The following is a 25,157-nucleotide window of genomic DNA, read 5'->3' on the forward strand; positions in this document are numbered from 1 at the left end:
TGGACTGGGGGTGCAGAGTTGAGCGGTGGACTGTGTGTGCAGAGTTGAGCGGTGGACTGGGGGTGCAGAGTTGAGCGGTGGACTGGGGGTGCAGAGTTGAGCGGTGGACAAGGGGTGCAGAGTTGAGCGGTGGACAAGGGGTGCAGAGTTGAGCGGTGGACAAGGGGTGCAGAGTTGAGCGGTGGACTGGGAGTGCAGAGTTGAGCGGTGGGCAAGGGGTGCAGAGTTGAGCGGTGGACAAGGGGTGCAGAGTTGAGCGGTGGACTGGGGGTGCAGAGTTGAGCGGTGGACTGGGGGTGCAGAGTTGAGCGGTGGACTGGGGGTGCAGAGTTGAGCGGTGGACTGGGGGTGCAGAGTTGAGCGGTGGACTGGGGGTGCAGAGTTGAGCGGTGGACTGGGGGTGCAGAGTTTAGCGGTGGACTGGGGGTGCAGAGTTGAGCGGTGGACTGGGGGTGCAGAGTTGAGCGGTGGACTGGGGGTGCAGAGTTGAGCGGTGGACAAGGGGTGCAGAGTTTAGTGGTGAACAAGGGGTGCAGAGTTGAGTGGTGGACAAGGAGTGAAGGGGTGAGAGGTAGATCAAAGTGCAAGGGTGGTGGTAGAACAAGAGGTGCAGGGTGGTGGACAGTAGAGTGGAGGACAAGGGGTGCAGAGTTGAGCGGTGGACTGGGAGTGCAGAGTTGAGCGGTGGACTGGGAGTGCAGAGTTGAGCGGTGGACTGGGGGTGCAGAGTTGAGCGGTGGACAAGGGGTGCAGAGTTGAGCGGTGGATAAAGGGTGCAGAGTTTAGCGGTGGACTGGGGGTGCAGAGTTGAGCGGTGGACTGGGGGTGCAGAGTTGAGCGGTTGACAAGGGGTGCAGAGTTGAGCGGTTGACAAGGGGTGCAGAGTTGAGCGGTGGACTGGGGGTGCAGAGTTGAGCGGTGGACTGGGGGTGCAGAGTTGAGCGGTGGACTGGGGGTGCAGAGTTGAGCGGTGGACTGGGGGTGCAGAGTTGAGCGGTGGACTGGGGGTGCAGAGTTGAGCGGTGGACTGGGGGTGCAGAGTTGAGCGGTGGACTGGGGGTGCAGAGTTGAGCGGTGGACTGGGGGTGCAGAGTTGAGCGGTGGACAAGGGGTGCAGAGTTGAGCTGTGGACTGGGGGTGCAGAGTTAATCTGCGGAGCATTGGTTCCATAGTAAGGATGAATATGAGCGGGGATAAGGGGCATCCCTGACGGGTTCCATTTGAGACAGAGAAGGCGATTGACAGGCGGCCATTGTTCCTTAGTTTAGCTGTAGGTGCCGAGTATAGTGCCAGGATCATTTGGAGCAGTTGTGATGGGAAAACCATTACTCTTAAAGTCGCTTCCATATAGTCCCAAGCAAACCCTTTGGAAGACCTTCTCTGCGTCCAAAGACAGGATAAAACCTTGTGTGGATGCTTTGGAGAGCCAGTGATGGATATTTAGTGCCTTGCTAGTATTGGCCTCCCTGCCAGGGACAAAACCTACTTGATTGAGAGAGATCAATTTGGGTAACAGAGGGAGAATGCGGTTTGCCACACTTTGGTGTAGAGCTTTAGGCCTAGGTTCAGGAGTGAAATCGGGTAGTTAGAGACCAATGAGAGGTCTTTGCCTTGCTTGGGGATGAGAGTGACGTGGACTGAGAGATGTCCCTCATCGTATTAGAGGTTGTTGATAGATTATTGAAGGCCTTGGTGAGGTGGGGAATGAGGGTGTCTGGGAAGGACTTATAATAACTGTCAGGCCATCGGGGCCAGGGCTTTTGCCCGGTTTCATTTGTTTTAATGCAGTTCGAATTTCTTCTCCTGAGAGTGGGCGATCAAGGTCCGAGGATTCATCAGGAGAGAGGGGGGAGGGACTGTGTAAGGAAGTCTGTAATGGCTGTCATTCGGTCTGAGGTGGCTGCAGGGGGGAGCGTGGTGGGGAGGTTGTATAGTGCAGGGGGAGCGTGGTGGGGAGGTTGTATAGTGCAGGGGGAGCGTGGTGCGGAGGTTGTATAGTGCAGGGGGAGCGTGGTGCGGAGGTTGTATAGTGCAGGGGGAGCGTGGTGCGGAGGTTGTATAGTGCAGGGGGAGCGTGGTGCGGAGGTTGTATAGTGCAGGGGGAGCGTGGTGCGGAGGTTGTATAGTGCAGGGGGAGCGTGGTGCGGAGGTTGTATAGTGCAGGGGGGAGCGTGGTGCGGAGGTTGTATAGTGCAGGGGGAGCGTGGTGCGGAGGTTGTATAGTGCAGGGGGAGCGTGGTGCGGAGGTTGTATAGTGCAGGGGGAGCGTGGTGCGGAGGTTGTATAGTGCAGGGGGAGCGTGGTGCGGAGGTTGTATAGTGCAGGGGGAGCGTGGTGCGGAGGTTGTATAGTGCAGGGGGAGCGTGGTGCGGAGGTTGTATAGTGCAGGGGGAGCGTGGTGCGGAGGTTGTATAGTGCAGGGGGGAGCGTGGTGGGGAGGTTGTATAGTGCAGGGGGAGCGTGGTGCGGAGGTTGTATAGTGCAGGGGGGAGCGTGGTGGGGAGGTTGTATAGTGCAGGGGGAGCGTGGTGCGGAGGTTGTATAGTGCAGGGGGAGCGTGGTGCGGAGGTTGTATAGTGCAGGGGGAGCGTGGTGCGGAGGTTGTATAGTGCAGGGGGAGCGTGGTGGGGAGGTTGTATAGTGCAGGGGGGAACGTGGTGCGGAGGTTGTATAGTTTGGAGAAGTACTAAACAAAATGGTCAGAGATGTCTTCAGTTGTAACAAGGGTGTCGCCGAGGGGGGGTTGTAATTTTGTGAAAGGTATGGGCCGCTTTCTTAGCTTGAAGCGCTCTGGCTAAAAGTTTTCCTGACTTGTTGCTGAATTTGTAGAATAGTTTTTGGGTCCTAATTACTTTTCAGTGTGTGATTGAGTTCCTCTAGTTCTTCTCTGACCTGAGTCAGTTCCGTCAATGAGGAGGCTGCTAGCGATGCTTTGTGCGCTTGTTCAAGTGTTAGTAAGCGATCGGTCAGCTCATTAATACGCGCTTTTCTAAGTTTGTTTCGTAGGGCGGCAAGGGAGTTAAATTTCCCCCTTATGACGCATTTATGTGCTGCCCAAATGGAGATGGCAGAGGCATTGTCCGTTGTATTTTCTGCAAAGTATTGGGTAAGGCTCGTGGTAATTTGTTGGATATGGTCTAGGTCGGTCAGTAGAGAATTATCAAGTCGCCATATATTGGATCTAACAAGGGTCTTAGGGAGGGTTATAAATATGGGGTTGTGGTCAGAAAGCACCATGGGTTCAATTGTAGCTTTTGAGAGGTGTGTGAGATCATTTTGGGATAAGAAAAAGTGGTCTATTCTGGAGTATTTGTTATGAGGGAAATAAAAGAAGGTAAAGTCCTTAGTGTTGGGGTGCAATGTGCGCCAGGCATCATAATCAGCATCGATTTATGAGGAATCATTCTTGCCAAACCAATCTATTAACCTTCTATGAGAAGGTGAGCTGCCATCTAGATAAAGGAAGGTCCGTAGACGTGATGTATCTGGATAAAGGAAGGTCCCTAGATGTGGTGTATCTAGATAAAGGAAGGTTCCGTAGACGTGATGTATCTGGATAAAGGAAGGCCTGTAGACGTGGTGTATCTAGATAAAGGAAGGCCCGTAGACGTGGTGTATCTAGATAAAGGAAGGTCCGTAGACGTGGTGTATCTAGATAAAGGAAGGCTCGTAGACGTGGTGTATCTAGATAAAGGAAGGCCTGTAGACGTGGTGTATCTAGATAAAGGAAGGCCCGTAGATGTGGTGTATCTAGATAAAGGAAGGCCCATAGACGTAGTGTATCTAAATAAAGGAAGGCCCGTAGATGTGGTGTATCTAGATAAAGGAAGGTCCGTAGACGTGATGTATCTGGATAAAGGAAGGCCCGTAGACGTGGTGTATCTAGATAAAGGAAGGTCCGTAGACGTGGTGTATCTAGATAAAGGAAGGCTCGTAGACGTGGTGTATCTAGATAAAGGAAGGCCCGTAGACGTGGTGTATCTAGATAAAGGAAGGCCCGTAGATGTGGTGTATCTAGATAAAGGAAGGCCCGTAGACGTAGTGTATCTAAATAAAGGAAGGCCCGTAGATGTGGTGTATCTAGATAAAGGAAGGCCCGTAGACGTGGTGTATCTAGATAAAGGAAGACCCGTAGACGTGGTGTATCTAGATAAAGGAAGGTCCGTAGACGTGGTGTATCTAGATAAAGGAAGGCTCGTAGACGTGGTGTATCTAAATAAAGGAAGGCCCGTAGATGTGGTGTATCTAGATAAAGGAAGGCCCGTAGACGTAGTGTATCTAAATAAAGGAAGGCCCGTAGATGTGGTGTATCTAGATAAAGGAAGGCCCGTAGACGTGGTGTATCTAGATAAAGGAAGGCCCGTAGACGTGGTGTATCTAGATAAAGGAAGGTCCGTAGACGTGGTGTATCTAGATAAAGGAAGGCTCGTAGACGTGGTGTATCTAGATAAAGGAAGGCCCGTAGACGTGGTGTATCTAGATAAAGGAAGGCCCATAGACGTGGTGTATCTAGATAAAGGAAGGCCCGTAGACGTGGTGTATCTAGATAAAGGAAGGCCCGTAGACATGGTGTATCTGGATAAAGGAAGGTCCGTAGATGTGGTGTATCTAGATAAAGGAAGGCCCATAGACGTAGTGTATCTAAATAAAGGAAGGCCCGTAGATGTGGTGTATCTAGATAAAGGAAGGCCCGTAGACGTGGTGTATCTAGATAAAGGAAGGCCCGTAGACGTGGTGTATCTAGATAAAGGAAGGTCCGTAGACGTGGTGTATCTAGATAAAGGAAGGCTCGTAGACGTGGTGTATCTAGATAAAGGAAGGCCCGTAGACGTGGTGTATCTAGATAAAGGAAGGCCCATAGACGTGGTGTATCTAGATAAAGGAAGGCCCGTAGACGTGGTGTATCTAGATAAAGGAAGGCCCGTAGACATGGTGTATCTGGATAAAGGAAGGTCCGTAGATGTGGTGTATCTAGATAAAGGAAGGTCCGTAGACGTGGTGTATCTGGATAAAGGAAGGCCCGTAGACGTGGTGTATCTAGATAAAGGAAGGCCCGTAGACGTGGTGTATCTAGATAAAGGAAGGTCCGTAGATGTGGTGTATCTAGATAAAGGAAGGCCCGTAGACGTGGTGTATCTAGATAAAGGAAGGCCCGTAGACGTGGTGTATCTAGATAAAGGAAGGCCCGTAGACATGGTGTATCTGGATAAAGGAAGGTCCGTAGATGTGGTGTATCTAGATAAAGGAAGGCCCGTAGACCTGGTGTATCTAGATAAAGGAAGGTCCGTAGACGTGGTGTATCTAGATAAAGGAAGGTCCGTAGATGTGGTGTATCTAGATAAAGGAAGGCCCGTAGACGTGGTGTATCTAGATAAAGGAAGGCCCGTAGACGTGGTGTATCTAGATAAAGGAAGGCCCGTAGACATGGTGTATCTGGATAAAGGAAGGTCCGTAGATGTGGTGTATCTAGATAAAGGAAGGCCCGTAGACATGGTGTATCTGGATAAAGGAAGGTCCGTAGATGTGGTGTATCTAGATAAAGGAAGGCCCGTAGACGTGGTGTATCTAGATAAAGGAAGGCCCGTAGACAGGGGCGTAACTATAGGGGGTGCAGCAGTCGCGACTGCAACCGGGCCCTGTGATGCTAGGGGCCCATGCAGCCCCCTCTACATATGGCCGGCAGCAGCATAGGCAGCTAGGGGTACCAGTGCACCATGCACACGGGTGGCTGGAGGTGGAGGGTGACTAGCAGAGCTCCATGCTCGACTATCGCACTGGCTGCTCTTTAGTTGTGCATTCCCCGCATGACCTGTGTCCTCAGCCGGCTCCTCAGAGTACCCCTCTCCTGCTCCATGCATTGCCGCTCAGTCCGATGTCTGTTCTCCCCAGCCAGAGTCCGGCCCACTCTGCACTGCATACTTCTCCAGGGTAAACAAACTTTAAGCACACAGATGCAGTGCAGCCCTATGAGAGGGGGACTGCAGGCTTTTCTGCCAGCCCTCCTCCTCCCCCATCATACACAGATGCTCAAAGGTCTTTCTGGGAGATATGCTGATCGCCTGTCCAGCACACTGGATGGAGCCCAGGCCAACATGGATGAGTGCGTGGCCTACCGCATACCCCCTCCATCTCCCCCTGGGGAGAGGGACCCCTTCTCACCTGGGGGCAGTAACTTCATCTGCCCTGGAGAAAAGGACCTCATCTCTTCTGGGGACGAGGACCCCATCCTGCCTAGGGACAGTCTCCCAATGGGGCACCTAAAAAAAAAAAAAAAAAAAAAAAAAAAAAACTACTGATGCCAGTGATGGAACTACAGGGCTCACAAAGGTCATACCTGTGACCACGCCCTGGAGTTCCACCGCCAGACTCAGAGGGAAGGGCCCTGGCTGGGGTTCAGGGGGGCCCTTAATGGTTTCTTGCATCAGGGCCCTGAAGGTTCTAGTTACGCCACTGCCCGTAGACGTGGTGTATCTAGATAAAGGAAGGCCCGTAGATGTGGTGTATCTAGATAAAGGAAGGCCCGTAGATGTGGTGTATCTAGATAAAGGAAGGCCCGTAGACATGGTGTATCTGGATAAAGGAAGGTCCGTAGATGTGGTGTATCTAGATAAAGGAAGGCCCGTAGACGTGGTGTATCTAGATAAAGGAAGGCCCGTAGACGTGGTGTATCTAGATAAAGGAAGGCCCGTAGACGTGGTGTATCTAGATAAAGGAAGGCCCGTAGACGTGGTGTATCTAGATAAAGGAAGGCCCGTAGACGTGGTGTATCTAGATAAAGGAAGGTCCGTAGATGTGGTGTATCTAGATAAAGGAAGGCCCGTAGACGTGGTGTATCTAGATAAAGGAAGGCCATTAGACGTGGTGTATCTAGATAAAGGAAGGCCCGTAGACGTGGTGTATCTAGATAAAGGAAGGTCCGTAGACATGGTGTATCTAGATAAAGGAAGGCCCGTAGACGTGGTGTATCTAGATAAAGGAAGGCCCGTAGACGTGGTGTATCTAGATAAAGGAAGGCCCGTAGACGTGGTGTATCTAGATAAAGAAAGGCCCGTAGACGTGGTGTATCTAGATAAAGGAAGGCCTGTAGACGTGGTGTATCTAGATAAAGGAAGGCCCGTAGACGTGGTGTATCTAGATAAAGGAAGGCCCGTAGACGTGGTGTATCTAGATAAAGGAAGGCCCGTAGACGTGGTGTATCTAGATAAAGGAAGGCCCGTAGACATGGTGTATCTAGATAAAGGAAGGCCCGTAGACGTGGTGTATCTAGATAAAGGAAGGCCCGTAGACGTGGTGTATCTAGATAAAGGAAGGTCCGTAGACGTGGTGTATCTAGATAAAGGAAGGCCCGTAGACGTGGTGTATCTAGATAAAGGAAGGCCCTTAGATGTGGTGTATCTAGATAAAGGAAGGCCCGTAGACGTGGTGTATCTAGATAAAGGAAGGTCCGTAGACATGGTGTATCTAGATAAAGGAAGGCCCGTAGACGTGGTGTATCTAGATAAAGGAAGGCCCGTAGACGTGGTGTATCTAGATAAAGAAAGGCCCGTAGATGTGGTGTATCTAGATAAAGGAAGGCCCGTAGACGTGGTGTATCTAGATAAAGGAAGGCCCGTAGATGTGGTGTATGTAGATAAAGGAAGGCCCGTAGATGTGGTGTATCTAGATAAATGAAGGCCCGTAGACGTGGTGTATCTAGATAAAGGAAGGCCTGTAGACGTGGTGTATCTAGATAAAGGAAGGCCCGTAGACTTGGTGTATCTAGATAAAGGAAGGCCCGTAGACGTAGTGTATCTAGATAAAGGAAGGCCCGTAGACGTGGTGTATCTGGATAAAGGAAAGCCCGTAGACGTGGTGTATCTAGATAAAGGAAGACCCGTAGACGTGGTGTATCTAGATAAAGGAAGGTCCGTAGACGTGGTGTATCTAGATAAAGGAAGGCCCGTAGACGTGGTGTATCTAGATAAAGGAAGGTCCGTAGACATGGTGTATCTAGATAAAGGAAGGTCCGTAGACGTGGTGTATCTAGATAAAGGAAGGCCCGTAGACGTGGTGTATCTAGATAAAGGAAGGTCCGTAGACGTGGTGTATCTAGATAAAGGAAGGCCCGTAGACGTGGTGTATCTAGATAAAGGAAGGCCCGTAGACGTGGTGTATCTAGATAAAGGAAGGCCCGTAGACGTGGTGTATCTAGATAAAGGAAGGCCCGTAGACGTGGTGTATCTAGATAAAGGAAGGCCCGTAGACGTGGTGTATCTGGATAAAGGAAAGCCCGTAGACGTGGTGTATCTAGATAAATGAAGGTCCGTAGATGTGGTGTATTTAGATAAAGGAAGGCCCGTAGACGTGGTGTATCTAGATAAATGAAGGCCCGTAGACGTGGTGTATCTAGATAAAGGAAGGCCCGTAGATGTGGTGTATCTAGATAAAGGAAGGCCTGTAGACGTGGTGTATCTAGATAAAGGAAGGCCCGTAGATGTGGTGTATCTAGATAAAGGAAGGCCCGTAGATGTGGTGTATCTAGATAAAGGAAGGCCCGTAGACGTGGTGTATCTAGATAAAGGAAGGCCCGTAGACGTGGTGTATCTAGATAAAGGAAGGCCCGTAGATGTGGTGTATCTAGATAAAGGAAGGCCTGTAGACGTGGTGTATCTAGATAAAGGAAGGCCCGTAGATGTGGTGTATCTAGATAAAGGAAGGCCCGTAGATGTGGTGTATCTAGATAAAGGAAGGCCCGTAGATGTGGTGTATCTAGATAAAGGAAGGCCCGTAGATGTGGTGTATCTAGATAAAGGAAGGCCCGTAGACGTAGTGTATCTAGATAAAGGAAGGCCCGTAGACGTGGTGTATCTGGATAAAGGAAAGCCCGTAGACGTGGTGTATCTAGATAAAGGAAGACCCGTAGACGTGGTGTATCTAGATAAAGGAAGGTCCGTAGACGTGGTGTATCTAGATAAAGGAAGGCCCGTAGACGTGGTGTATCTAGATAAAGGAAGGTCCGTAGACATGGTGTATCTAGATAAAGGAAGGTCCGTAGACGTGGTGTATCTAGATAAAGGAAGGCCCGTAGACGTGGTGTATCTAGATAAAGGAAGGTCCGTAGACGTGGTGTATCTAGATAAAGGAAGGCCCGTAGACGTGGTGTATCTAGATAAAGGAAGGCCCGTAGACGTGGTGTATCTAGATAAAGGAAGGCCCGTAGACGTGGTGTATCTAGATAAAGGAAGGCCCGTAGACGTGGTGTATCTAGATAAAGGAAGGCCCGTAGACGTGGTGTATCTGGATAAAGGAAAGCCCGTAGACGTGGTGTATCTAGATAAATGAAGGTCCGTAGATGTGGTGTATTTAGATAAAGGAAGGCCCGTAGACGTGGTGTATCTAGATAAATGAAGGCCCGTAGACGTGGTGTATCTAGATAAAGGAAGGCCCGTAGATGTGGTGTATCTAGATAAAGGAAGGCCTGTAGACGTGGTGTATCTAGATAAAGGAAGGCCCGTAGATGTGGTGTATCTAGATAAAGGAAGGCCCGTAGATGTGGTGTATCTAGATAAAGGAAGGCCCGTAGACGTGGTGTATCTAGATAAAGGAAGGCCCGTAGACGTGGTGTATCTAGATAAAGGAAGGCCCGTAGATGTGGTGTATCTAGATAAAGGAAGGCCTGTAGACGTGGTGTATCTAGATAAAGGAAGGCCCGTAGATGTGGTGTATCTAGATAAAGGAAGGCCCGTAGATGTGGTGTATCTAGATAAAGGAAGGCCCGTAGATGTGGTGTATCTAGATAAAGGAAGGCCCGTAGATGTGGTGTATCTAGATAAAGGAAGGCCCGTAGACGTGGTGTATCTAGATAAAGGAAGGCCCGTAGATGTGGTGTATCTAGATAAAGGAAGGCCTGTAGACGTGGTGTATCTAGATAAAGGAAGGCCCGTAGATGTGGTGTATCTAGATAAAGGAAGGCCCGTAGATGTGGTGTATCTAGATAAAGGAAGGCCCGTAGATGTGGTGTATCTAGATAAAGGAAGGCCCGTAGATGTGGTGTATCTAGATAAAGGAAGGCCCGTAGATGTGGTGTATCTAGATAAAGGAAGGCCCGTAGACGTGGTGTATCTGGATTTTACAAAAGCATTTGACACAGTTCCCCATAAACGTTTACTGTACAAAATAAGGTGGGTTGGCATGGACCATAGGGGTGAGTACTTGGATTGAAAACTGGCTACAAGGGTGAGTTCAGAGGGTGGTGATAAATGGGGAGTACTCGGAATGGTCGGGGGAGGGTAGTGGGGTCCCCCAGGGTTCTGTGCTGGGACCAATCCCATTTAATTTGTACATAGATGACCTGGAGGATGGGGATGGGGTAAACAGCTCAATCTCTGTATTTGCGGATGATAATAAGCTAAGCAGGGTAATAACTTCTCCGCAGGATGTGGAAACCTTCCAAGAAGATCTGAACAAATGAATGGGGGGAGGGGAAACTACATGGCAAATGAGGTTCAATGTAGAAAAATATAAAATAATGGATTTGGGTGGCAAAAATCTGAATGCAATCTATAGACTGGGGGGAGGGGAACCTCTGGGGGGATCTAGGGTGGAGGAGGACCTGGGGGGAGGGGAACCTCTGGGGGGATGTAGGGTGGAGAAGGACCTGGGGGGAGGGGAACCTCTGGGGGGATGTAGGATGGAGAAGGACCTGGGGGGAGGGGAACCTCTGGGGGGATGTAGGATGGAGAAGGACCTGGGGGGAGGGGAACCTCTGGGGGGATGTAGGATGGAGAAGGACCTGGGGGTCCTAGTAGATGATGGGCTCAGCAATGCCAAGCTGCTGCTAACAAAGCAAACAGAATATTGGCATTAAAAAGGGATCAACTCCAGAGATAAAACGATAATTCTCCCCTCTACAAGACTCTGGTCCGGCCGCACCTGGAGTATACTGTCCAGTTCTGGGCACCAGTCCTCAGGAAGGATGTACTGGAAATGGAACGACTACAAAGAAGGGCAACAAAGCTAATAAAGGGTCTGGAGGATATTAGTTATGAGGAAAGGTTGTGAGCTCTGAACTTATTCTCTCTGGAGAAGAGACGCCTGAGAGGGGATATGATTTCATTATATAAATACCGGACTGGTGACCCCCCAATATATAAATACCGGACTGGTGACCCCCCAATATATAAATACCGGACTGGTGACCTCACAATATATAAATACCGGACTGGTGACCCCCCAATATATAAATACCGGACTGGTGACCCCACAATATATAAATACCGGACTGGTGACCCCACAATATATAAATACCGGACTGGTGACCCCCCCAATATATAAATACCGGACTGGTGACCCCACAATATATAAATATCGGACTGGTGACCCCACAATATATAAATACCGGACTGGTGACCCCACAATATGGAAAAAAGTTTGTTGCGGAAGGGAGTTTAAGAAGACTCGTGGCCACTCACTAAAATTAGAAGAAAAGAGGTTTAACCTTAAACTATGTAGAGGGTTCTTTACTGTAAGAGCGGCAAGGATGTGGAATTCCCTTCCACAGGCGGTGGTCTCAGCGGGGGGCATCGATAGTTTCAAGAAACTATTAGATAATTACCTGAATGACTGCAACATACATGATATACAATGTAATACTGACATATAATCACACAACATGCATGATATACAATGTAACACTGACATATAATCACACAACATACATGATATACAATGTAACACTGACATATAATCACACAACATACATGATATACAATGTAATACTGACATATAATCACACAACATACATGATATACAATGTAACACTGACATATAATCACACAACATACATGATATACAATGTAACACTGACATATAATCACACAACATACATGATATACAATGTAACACTGACATATAATCACACAACATACATGATATACAATGTAACACTGACATATAATCACACAACATACATGATATACAATGTAATACTGACATATAATCACACAACATACATGATATACAATGTAATACTGACATATAATCACACAACATACATGATATACAATGTAATACTGACATATAATCACACAACATACATGATATACAATGTAACACTGACATATAATCACACACATGGGTTGGACTTGATGGACTTGTGTGTGGGATACAGGGGGCGCTCTGTCAGCGGATGTTCCCCGGTAGGAATGTGTGTTAAGTTCCATTTTAAAGCTTCCCACAGAAAGATTTTCATTATTGGCAGATTTGAATTCTGGTCTTCAATGGCACAAGGCAGAATGACAAGCCGAATGTTACATCGATCATTCTGCAGGTTGGGTGAGATTTCCCCCAATGACAACACACAATTACTCCCCCCCCATGATGTCAAACAGTTACCCCCAAAATAATAACACACACTTACCTACCCGCGTGATAGCGCACACTTACCTGTACGTTGTAGAGATAACTGATGATCCGCACACTACTGTCAGGTTTGCCTGGAACAGAAGACTTCATTGGTAATCCGGTCATGAGATGACATTTGTTACATTGTTACTGATTTATCTCTAAAGAAATACAATTAAAGCACATGTGACTAAAGCCATGCATGTAGGCAGGTGGAAGTTGGGGTTTCCCTTTATTTAGTGGACACTGGTGCAGTGGGTGGGCTTTTGGGATTGGCCCTGCCCTCTCCCTAGAAGTTGGGTGGGAGGAGCCTTGTAGCTCTCTTGGAATGTCAGCAGAAGTGGAGGAAGGGTTTTCCTGCGAGCAGTGGAGAGCTCCCCCTAGAGCTTGGGGGGAAGCTTTGGAGTGGAAGAGGAAGCTCAAAAGTAGAAGAGGAAGCTTGGGGGTGAAGGACACACCTCGGGAGTGGAGGAGGAACCTCAGTAGTGGAGGAGGAAGCTTTGGATTAAAGGAGGAAGCTCAGTAGTGGAGGCTGAAGCCCAGGAGTGGAGGAGGAAGCTCAGAAGTAGAAGAGGAAGCTCAGAAGTAGAAGAGGAAGCTCAGAAGTAGAAGAGGAAGCTCAGAAGTAGAAGAGGAAGCTCAGAAGTAGAAGAGGAAGCTCAGAAGTAGAAGAGGAAGCTCAGGCGTGAAGGACAAAACACGGGAGTAGAGGAGGAAGCTCGGAGGTGGAGGAGGAAGCTCAGTAGTGGAGGAGGAAGCTCAGGATTAAAGGAGGAAGCTCAGTAGTGGAGGCTGAAGCCCAGGAGTGGAAGAGGAAGCTCAGAAGTAGAAGAGGAAGCTCGGGCGTGAAGGACAAACCACGGGAGTGGAGGAGGAAGCTCTGAGGTGGAGGAGGAAGCTCGGTAGTGGAGGCTGAAGCTCGGGAGTGGAAGAGGAAGCTCAGAAGTAGAACAGGAAGCTTGGGCGTGAAGGAGAAACCTCGGGAGTGGAGGAGGAAGCTCAGGATTAAAGGAGGAAGCTCAGTAGTGGAGGCTGAAGCCCAGGAGTGGAAGAGGAAGATCAGAAGTAGAAGAGGGAGCTCGGGGGTGAAAGACAAACCACGGGAGTGGAGGAGGAAACTCGGAGGTGGAGGAGGAAGCTCAGTAGTGGAGGCTGAAGCCCAGGAGTGGAAAAGGAAGCTCAGAAGTAGAAGAGGGAGCTCGGGGGTGAAAGACAAACCTCAGGAGTGGAGGAGGAAACTCGGAGGTGGAGGAGGAAGCTCAGTAGTGGAGGAGGAAGCTCAGTAGTGGAGGCTGAAGCCCGGGAGTGGAAGAGGAAGCTCAGAGGTAGAAGAGGGAGCTCAGGCATGAAGGACAAACCACAGGAGTGAAGGAGGAAGCTTAGAAGTGGAGGAGGAATCTCGGGATTAAAGGAGGAAGCTTGGGAGTGGAGAAGGAAGTGGAGGAAGCTAGGAAGCAGTGTTAATTGTCAACAAAAATGTTTTAGTCAAAGATTTTGTCAGCAGCATTTTTGCAGTGATGGAAACAAGACAAGACCTGAGACCACAATCCAGAGCACTGTGCAGCATTACAGGCCTCCTCAGACCATCCAGAGCACTGTGTGCATTACAAGTCTCAGCCCATGCAGAGCACTGTATACATTACAGGCCTCAGACCGTCCAGAGCACTGTATACATTACTGGCCTTCTCAGACCATCCAGAGCACTGTATACATTACAGGCCTCAGACCGTCCAGAGCACTGTATACATTACTGGCCTTCTCAGACCATCCAGAGCACTGTATACATTACAGGCCTCAGACCGTCCAGAGCACTGTATACATTACAGGCCTCCTCAGACCATCCAGAGCACTGTGTGCATTACAAGTCTCAGCCCATGCAGAGCACTGTATACATTACTGGCCTTCTCAGACAGTCCAGAGCCAGCCTTTAAGCCCGGATCATACTATAGGCGCATTGTGAGTATTCAGCTCCTCGTTATACATTCTAAACCTGGGAGGATATACCGGAGCCAGGGCAGCCACCAGAAATGTTGGGGCCCCTTACACAGATTTAGGCCTGGGCCCCCCGGAGCCTGGCAAACAACATTCCCTAGGGTCCGCCCACTTGCCATTCCACCGAATCCGCCCACTGGCGGACACAGCGCGGGCCAGCGTCTACCTGCAGATAATAGTTTCATTTCATGTGCTGTTGTAGGGGGAACAGACCCGGCCAGCCGGGCCCCTTGGGACACTTGTGCCCCTTACAGAAGTATTGCCTGTACCCCCCTGATGGCAGCCCTGACCGGAGCTGCTGAGCTTCAAGTTAGCCAGGATTTCTGCCATCAGTATTCTGTTCGATATATAATGACAATGATGATATACATTATGGGATGTATTTAACATAAAAAAAAAACAATTCTCCCTGTAAAAGTACATTCATTCTGCGCAAATGGGGCCAAAACAAATGTTAACTGGCCATTTCCAGTGCTGGACGAATGTTTTTTATTGATTTAAATGGAAAATACCCAAATGTAGAATTTTCCATTTAAGTCAATGAAAAACATTCGTCCAGCACAGGAAGTAGCCTGCTTGCCCCATTTGCTCAGAACGAATGTACGTGCATTTTCACTGGGCGAATTGCTCTGCATTTGTTTTATGAATGCGCCCAAATTTTTTTTTGTCCACCATTTGTCAGGATCCATCTGCAAAATCTTGCTGACTTTTACCAATTCACTACAATTATTTACCATCAGGAAAAATCAAAATGACGCTTGAAAAAAAAATCCTATTTAGGGTCGGCTCACGCCAGAACAGCTGCTGCGGTTCCGATGCACCGTCTGCGAAACAGCATACTATTTATTTTATTTATTTAACACATTTTGTTTTAAACATTTTTTTAACAAACTTTATTAAACATTTACAAAGTGGCATTTCATTAGGTTCCACTGGCCACACTGTGGAAGGAGATGGTGTTGCAGTAAAAGAAAAGTGCTGCTTGCCATATTTTTTTTTTTTAGGGCACAACACCCCAACATGGTGGTGTGAGTTGGCCAGGCATGAGGTAAAGCATTTTGCCTTACAGGGGGACTGACAACACAGAGTGTAGCGGGTGTGAACAGGCCCTTAAATGTCCCTATAAACAAGGCATTCATGGGGCAAAGAACTGAAGATGAATGGGGTGAGCCCAGCATTGTCCACAAAGAAGAAATGATTTCCTCACCCAGGATACATCCAGGTTCAGCAGGATGTGGCACCACTGATTCAACGGCAAGGGATCCGAACTACGGAAGGCGTGAGCTTCTTTCTTGATCAACTCCACTTGGACATGTAGATGACCTGCAGACCCGGGGAGAAACGTAATTACTAGATCAACCTATTGTATACAACCATTTACCAGAACATCAGAATCATCATTAACAGGAGATCACCCAACCCAACGTGTACAACCATTTCCCAGAACATCAGAATCATCATTACTAGGGGATCACCCAACCCAACATGTACAACCATTTCCCAGAACATTAGAATTGTCATTACTAGGAGATCACCCAACCCAACATGTACAACCATTTCCCAGAACATCAGAATCATCATTACTAGGGGATCACCCAACCCAACATGTACAACCATTTCCCAGAACATCAGAATCATCATTACTAGGGGATCACCCAACCCAACATGTACAACCATTTCCCAGAACATTAGAATTGTCATTACTAGGAGATCACCCAACCCAACATGTACAACCATTTCCCAGAACATCAGAATCATCATTACTAGGAGATCACCCAACCCAACATGTACAACCATTTCCCAGAACATCAGAATCGTCATTACTAGGGGATCACCCAACCCAACGTGTACAACCATTTCCCAGAACATCAGAATCATCATTACTAGGGGATCACCCAACCCAACGTGTACAACCATTTCCCAGAACATTAGAATTGTCATTACTAGGAGATCACCCAACCCAACATGTACAACCATTTCCCAGAACATCAAAATCATCATTAATAGGGGATCACCCAACCCAACATGTACAACCATTTCCCAGAACATCAGAATCATCATTACTAGGGGATCACCCAACCCAACATGTACAACCATTTCCCAGAACATTAGAATTGTCATTACTAGGAGATCACCCAACCCAACGTGTACAACCATTTCCCAGAACATCAGAATCATCATTACTAGGGGATCACCCAACCCAACATGTACAACCATTTCCCAGAACATTAGAATTGTCATTACTAGGAGATCACCCAACCCAACGTGTACAACCATTTCCCAGAACATCAGAATCATCATTACTAGGGGATCACCCAACCCAACATGTACAACCATTTCCCAGAACATCAAAATCATCATTAATAGGGGATCACCCAACCCAACATGTACAACCATTTCCCAGAACATCAGAATCATCATTACTAGGGGATCACCCAACCCAACATGTACAACCATTTCCCAGAACATTAGAATTGTCATTACTAGGAGATCACCCAACCCAACGTGTACAACCATTTCCCAGAACATCAGAATCATCATTACTAGGGGATCACCCAACCCAACATGTACAACCATTTCCCAGAACATTAGAATTGTCATTACTAGGAGATCACCCAACCCAACATGTACAACCATTTCCCAGAACATCAGAATCATCATTACTAGGGGATCACCCAACCCAACATGTACAACCATTTCCCAGAACATTAGAATTGTCATTGCTAGGAGATTACCCAACCCAACATGTACAACCATTTCCCAGAACATCAGAATCGTCATTACTAGGAGATCACCCAACCCAACGTGTACAACCATTTCCCAGAACATTAGAATTGTCATTGCTAGCAGATCACCCATCCCAACGTGTGCAACCATACAGTGTAGGGTTAGGGTTAGTGACAGTAAATAATAGGGTTGGGTTCAGTGACACTACTGTGTAGGGTTAGGTTTGGGTTTGGTGACAGTACAGTATAGTGTTACCCCTTGTACACACTGTCGGAGATTCCGACAACCAAATCCGTCGGATTTTGTCTGACGGATCTTGTCCAAAACTGTTGCATACACACGGTCGACTGTGTGTACAAGGGCTTAGGGTTGGATTAGTGACAGTACAGTGTAGGGTTAGGGTTGGGTTGGGTTAGATGACGGTACAGTGTAGGGTTAGGGTTGGGTTAGTGACAGTACAGTGTAGGGTTAGGGTTGGGTTCGATGACAGTACAGTGTAGGGTTAGGGTTGGGTTAGTGACAGTACAGTGTAGGGTTAGGGTTGGGTTCGATGACAGTACAGTGTAGGGTTAGGGTTGGGTTAGTGACAGTACAGTGTAGGGTTAGGGTTGGGTTCGATGACAGTACAGTGTAGGGTTAGGGTTGGGTTAGTGACAGTACAGTGTAGGGTTAGGGTTGGGTTAGTGACAGTACAGTGTAGGGTTAGGGTTGGGTTAGTGACAGTACAGTGTAGGGTTAGGGTTGGGTTCGATGACAGTACAGTGTAGGGTTAGGGTTGGGTTAGTGACAGTACAGTGTAGGGTTAAGGTTGGGTTAGTACCAGTACAGTGTAGGGTTAGGATTAGGTTCGGTGACAGTACAGTGTAGGGTTAGGGTTGGGTTCGGTGACAGTACAGTGTAGGGTTAGGGTTGGGTTTGGTGACTGCACAGTGTAGGGTTGGGTTCGGTGACAGTACAGTGTTGGGTCAGGTTTGGTGACAGTACAGTGTAGGGTTAGGTTCCATGACAGTACGGTGTAGGGTTAAGTTTGAGTTCGGTGACAGTACACAGTACGGTGTAGGGTTATGTTTGGGTTTGGTGACAGTACAGTGTAGGGTTAGGGTTGGGTTCGGTGACAGTACGGTGTAGGGTTATGTTTGGGTTTGGTGACAGTACAGTGTAGGGTTAGGGTTGGGTTCGGTGACAGTACGGTGTAGGGTTATGTTTGGGTTTGGTGACAGTACAGTGTAGGGTTAGGGTTCGGTTCGGTGACAGTACAGTGTAGGGTTAGGGTCGGGTTCGGTGACAGTACAGTGTAGGGTTGGGTTTGGTGACAGTACAGTGTAGGGTTATTGTTGGGTTTGGTGACAGTACAGTGTAGGGTTAGGGTTGGGTTTGGTGACAGTACAGTGTAGGGTTATTGTTGGGTTTGGTGACAGTACAGTGTAGGGTTAGGGTTGGGTTTGGTGACAGTACAGTGTAGGGTTGGGTTTGGTGACAGTACATTGTAGGGTCGGGTTTGGTGACAGTACAGTGTAGGGTTGGGTTTGGTGACAGTACATTGTAGGGTCGGGTTTGGTGACAGTACAGTGTAGGGTTGGGTTTGGTGACAGTACATTGTAGGGTCGGGTTTGGTGACAGTACAGTGTAGGATTGGGTTTGGTGACAGTACATTGTAGGGTCGGGTTTGGTGACAGTACATTGTAGGGTCGGGTTTGGTGACAGTACAGTGTAGGATTGGGTTTGGTGACAGTACAGTGTAGGGTTGGGGTCGGGTTTGGTGACAGTTCAGTGTAGGGTCGGGTTTGGTGACAGTACATTGTAGGGTCGGGTTTGGTGACAGTACAGTGTAGGATTGGGTTTGGTGACAGTACAGTGTAGGGTTGGGGTCGGGTTTGGTGACAGTACATTGTAGGGTCGGGTTTGGTGACAGTACAGTGTAGGGTTAGGGTCGGGTTTGGTGACAGTACATTGTAGGGTCGGGTTTGGTGACAGTACAGTGTAGGGTTGGAGTCGGGTTTGGTGACAGTACATTGTAGGGTCGGGTTTGGTGACAGTACAGTGTAGGGTTGGGGTCGGGTTTGGTGACAGTACATTGTAGGGTCGGGTTTGGTGACAGTACAGTGTAGGGTTAGGGTCGGGTTTGGTGACAGTACATTGTAGGGTCGGGTTTGGTGACAGTACAGTGTAGGGTTGGAGTCGGGTTTGGTGACAGTACATTGTAGGGTCGCGTTTGGTGACAGTACATTGTAGGGTCGGGTTTGGTGACAGTACATTGTAGGGTCGGGTTTGGTGACAGTACAGTGTAGGGTTGGGGTCGGGTTTGGTGACAGTTCAGTGTAGGGTCGGGTTTGGTGACAGTACATTGTAGGGTCGGGTTTGGTGACAGTACAGTGTAGGATTGGGTTTGGTGACAGTACAGTGTAGGGTTGGGGTCGGGTTTGGTGACAGTACATTGTAGGGTCGGGTTTGGTGACAGTACAGTGTAGGGTTAGGGTCGGGTTTGGTGACAGTACATTGTAGGGTCGGGTTTGGTGACAGTACAGTGTAGGGTTGGAGTCGGGTTTGGTGACAGTACATTGTAGGGTCGGGTTTGGTGACAGTACAGTGTAGGGTTGGGGTCGGGTTTGGTGACAGTACATTGTAGGGTCGGGTTTGGTGACAGTACAGTGTAGGGTTAGGGTCGGGTTTGGTGACAGTACATTGTAGGGTCGGGTTTGGTGACAGTACAGTGTAGGGTTGGAGTCGGGTTTGGTGACAGTACATTGTAGGGTCGGGTTTGGTGACAGTACATTGTAGGGTCGGGTTTGGTGACAGTACATTGTAGGGTCGGGTTTGGTGACAGTACAGTGTAGGGTTGGGGTCGGGTTTGGTGACAGTACATTGTAGGGTCGGGTTTGGTGACAGTACAGTGTAGGGTTGGAGTCGGGTTTGGTGACAGTACATTGTAGGGTCGGGTTTGGTGACAGTACAGTGTAGGGTTGGGGTCGGGTTTGGTGACAGTACATTGTAGGGTCGGGTTTGGTGACAGTACAGTGTAGGGTTAGGGTCGGGTTTGGTGACAGTACATTGTAGGGTCGGGTTTGGTGACAGTACATTGTAGGGTCGGGTTTGGTGACAGTACATTGTAGGGTTGGGGTCGGGTTTGGTGACAGTACATTGTAGGGTCGGGTTTGGTGACAGTTCAGTTCCTTTTCCTGATCTCTGTAATTGCCTTACATAGTTGCCATGCTCCCTTCCCCCGCTGCAGGCTAGCTACAACACACAATGCATCTACCACCTACAGGACATGTCCCTGTATGGGACATCAGTATGGGATTCCTGCAGTCTGGGATCAGAGAAGGAAGCACCCCACCCTGGGATTATGGAGATGATCCGGTGATTTTCATCAGTCTTCTATGATCTGGCGCAGAGCTCACAATGGCGGCTCTGATGTCAATAGAGGGATTACATGGAATTATGTGCCGCGCCCCGTATCTAATCCTCTTCCAATCAGAGGATTACTGTGCAGATTCCAGGCACACTGAGGCCTTGGAGAGAAATCTATCAGGGATTGGCTATGTAGTATGATGGACCCCATTATGAGACCCCTGGATGGTCAATGGACCACAAGAGCTCATCACTGAACCTTGGGGTACATAACTAATAACATTAATACTTGGGCTACCCTCCTAATAATACTGAACCTTGGGGTACACCACTTATAGCACTGAACCTTGTGGTAATCCACTAATAACACTGAACCTTGGGGTACATCATCAATAACATTGATCCTTGGGGTACCCTCCTAATAACACTGATCCTTGGGGTACATCACTAATAACACTGATCCTTGGGGTACATCACTAATAACACTGATCCTTGGGGTACATCACTAATAACACTGATCCTTGGGGTACATCCCTAATAACACAGAATCTTGGGGTACATCACTAATAACACTGAACCTTGGGGTACCCTCCTAATAACACTGAATCTTGGGGTACACCACTAATAACACTGATCCTTGGGGTACACCACTAATAACACTGAACCTTGGGGTACCCTCCTAATAACACTGGATCTTGGGGTACACCACTAATAACACTGATCCTTGGGGTACATCACTAATAACACTGAACCTTGGGGTACACCACTAATAACACTGATCCTTGGGGTACACCACTAATAACACTGATCCTTGGGGTACACCACTAATAACACTGAACCTTGGGGTACCCTCCTAATAACACTGGATCTTGGGGTACACCACTAATAACACTGATCCTTGGGGTACACCACTAATAACACTGAACCTTGGGGTACACCACTAATAACACTGAACCTTGGGGTACACCACTAATAACACTGATCCTTGGGGTACATCACTAATAACACTGAACCTTGGGGTACCCTCCTAATAACACTGAATCTTGGGGTACACCACTAATAACACTGATCCTTGGGGTACATCACTAATAACACTGATCCTTGGGGTACACCACTAATAACACTGAACCTTGGGGTACCCTCCTAATAACACTGAATCTTGGGGTACACCACTAATAACACTGATCCTTGGGGTACATCACTAATAACACTGATCCTTGGGGTACACCACTAATAACACTGAACCTTGGGGTACCCTCCTAATAACACTGAATCTTGGGGTACACCACTAATAACACTGATCCTTGGGGTACATCCCTAATAACACAGAATCTTGGGGTACATCACTAATAACACTGAACCTTGGGGTACCCTCCTAATAACACTGAATCTTGGGGTACACCACTAATAACACTGATCCTTGGGGTACATCACTAATAACACTGATCCTTGGGGTACACCACTAATAACACTGAACCTTGGGGTACCCTCCTAATAACACTGAATCTTGGGGTACACCACTAATAACACTGATCCTTGGGGTACATCACTAATAACACTGATCCTTGGGGTACACCACTAATAACACTGAACCTTGGGGTACCCTCCTAATAACACTGGATCTTGGGGTACACCACTAATAACACTGATCCTTGGGGTACATCACTAATAACACTGAACCTTGGGGTACACCACTAATAACACTGAACCTTGGGGTACACCACTAATAACACTGAACCTTGGGGTACACCACTAATAACACTGATCCTTGGGGTACATCACTAATAACACAGAATCTTGGGGTACATCACTAATAACACTGAACCTTGGGGTACCCTCCTAATAACACTGAATCTTGGGGTACACCACTAATAACACTGATCCTTGGGGTACATCACTAATAACACTGATCCTTGGGGTACACCACTAATAACACTGATCCTTGGGGTACATCACTAATAACACTGAACCTTGGGGTACACCACTAATAACACTGATCCTTGGGGTACACCACTAATAACACTGAACCTTGGGGTACACCACTAATAACACTGAACCTTGGGGTACACCACTGATAACACTGAACCTTGGGGCACTCCACTAATAACACTGAACCTTGGGGTACACCAGTAATAACACTGTACCTTGAGGTACCCCACTAATAACACTGAACCTTGGGGCACACCACTAATAACACTGAACCTTGAGGTACCCCACTAATAACACTGCACCTTGGGGTACACCACTAATAACACTGAACCTTAGGGTACAACAGTAATAACACTGAACCTTGAGGTACCCCACTAATAACACTGAGCCTTGGGGTACAACAGTAATAACACTGAACCTTGAGGTACCCCACTAATAACACTGCACCTTGGGGTACACCACTAATAACACTGATCCTTGGGGTACACCACTAATAACACTGAACCTTGGGGCACACCACTAATAACACTGAACCTTGGGGTACACCACTAACAACACTGAACTTTGGGGTACACCACTAATAACACTGAACCTTGGGGTACACCACTAATAACACTGAACCTTGGGGTACACCACTAATAACACTAATCCTTGGGGTACACCACTAATAACACTGAACCTTGGGGTACACCACTAATAACACTGATCCTTGGGGTACACCACTAATAACACTGATCCTTGGGGCACACCACTAATAACACTGATCCTTGGGGCACACCACTAATAACACTGAACCTTGGGGTACACCACTAACAACACTGATCCTTGGGGTACACCACTAATAACACTGATCCTTGGGGCACACCACTAATAACACTGAACCTTGGGGTACACCACTAATAACACTGAACCTTGGGGTACACCACAAATAACACTGAATCTTGGGGTACACCACTAACAACACTGATCCTTGGGGTACACAACTAATAACACTAATCCTTGGGGTACACCAGTAATAACACTGAACCTTGGGGTACACCACTAATAACACTGATCCTTGGGGTACACCACTAATAACACTGAACCTTGGGGCACACCACTAACAACACTGAACTTTGGGGTACACCACTAATAACACTGAACCTTGGGGTACACCACTAATAACACTGAACCTTGGGGTACACCACTAATAACACTGAACCTTAGGGTACAACAGTAATAACACTGAACCTTGAGGTACCCCACTAATAACACTGCACCTTGGGGTACACCACAAATAACACTGAATCTTGGGGTACACCACTAACAACACTGATCCTTGGGGTACACCACTAATAACACTAATCCTTGGGGTACACCAGTAATAACACTGAACCTTGGGGTACACCACTAATAACACTGATCCTTGGGGTACACCACTAATAACACTGAACCTTGGGGCACACCACTAACAACACTGAACTTTGGGGTACACCACTAATAACACTGAACCTTGGGGTACACCACTAATAACACTGAACCTTGGGGTACACCACTAATAACACTGAACCTTGGGGTACACCAGTAATAACACTGAACCTTGAGGTACCCCACTAATAACACTGCACCTTGGGGTACACCACTAATAACACTGCACCTTGGGGTACACCACTAATAACACTGAACCTTGGGGTACACCACTAATAACACTGAACCTTGGGGTACACCACTAATAACACTGAACCTTGAGGTACCCCACTAATAACACTGAGCCTTGGGGTACAACAGTAATAACACTGAACCTTGAGGTACCCCACTAATAACACTGCACCTTGGGGTACACCACTAATAACACTGATCCTTGGGGTACACCACTAACAACACTGAACCTTGGGGTACACCACTAATAACACTGAACCTTGGGGTACACCACTGATAACACTGAACCTTGGGGCACTCCACTAATAACACTGAACCTTGGGGTACACCAGTAATAACACTGTACCTTGAGGTACCCCACTAATAACACTGAACCTTGGGGCACACCACTAATAACACTGAACCTTGGGGTACACCACTAACAACACTGAACTTTGGGGTACACCACTAATAACACTGAACCTTGGGGTACACCACTAATAACACTGAACCTTGGGGTACACCACTAATAACACTAATCCTTGGGGTACACCACTAATAACACTGAACCTTGGGGTACACCACTAATAACACTGATCCTTGGGGTACACCACTAATAACACTGATCCTTGGGGCACACCACTAATAACACTGAACCTTGGGGTACACCACTAACAACACTGATCCTTGGGGTACACCACTAATAACACTGATCCTTGGGGCACACCACTAATAACACTGAACCTTGGGGTACACCACTAATAACACTGAACCTTGGGGTACACCACAAATAACACTGAATCTTGGGGTACACCACTAACAACACTGATCCTTGGGGTACACAACTAATAACACTAATCCTTGGGGTACACCAGTAATAACACTGAACCTTGGGGTACACCACTAATAACACTGATCCTTGGGGTACACCACTAATAACACTGAACCTTGGGGCACACCACTAACAACACTGAACTTTGGGGTACACCACTAATAACACTGAACCTTGGGGTACACCACTAATAACACTGAACCTTGGGGTACACCACTAATAACACTGAACCTTGGGGTACACCAGTAATAACACTGAACCTTGAGGTACCCCACTAATAACACTGCACCTTGGGGTACACCACTAACAACACTGAACTTTGGGGTACACC

The 25,157-nt window shown here is 47.9% G+C and overlaps 1 protein-coding gene across 3 annotated transcripts in view; it reads right to left on the reverse strand.

Annotated features, from left to right (window-relative positions):
• Positions 1–25,157, reverse strand: part of LOC143958879 (protein sel-1 homolog 3-like) — a 235,717-nt gene that overhangs the window by 183,306 nt on the left and 27,254 nt on the right. For all 3 annotated transcript variants that reach the window (XM_077467863.1, XM_077467862.1, XM_077467861.1), the window contains exons 5-6: positions 15,581–15,696; positions 12,424–12,473 (exon numbers count right to left, since the gene is read on the reverse strand). In XM_077467863.1, coding sequence (XP_077323989.1) covers positions 12,424–12,473; positions 15,581–15,696 — 166 coding nt within the window. The remainder of the gene's footprint in view (positions 1–12,423; positions 12,474–15,580; positions 15,697–25,157) is intronic.

The sequence above is a fragment of the Lithobates pipiens genome, unplaced genomic scaffold, assembly GCF_037356315.1.
Source record: "Lithobates pipiens isolate NorthernLeopardFrog02 unplaced genomic scaffold, aLitPip1_a1.2 Scaffold_63, whole genome shotgun sequence".
NCBI classification, from domain to species: domain Eukaryota; kingdom Metazoa; phylum Chordata; class Amphibia; order Anura; family Ranidae; genus Lithobates; species Lithobates pipiens.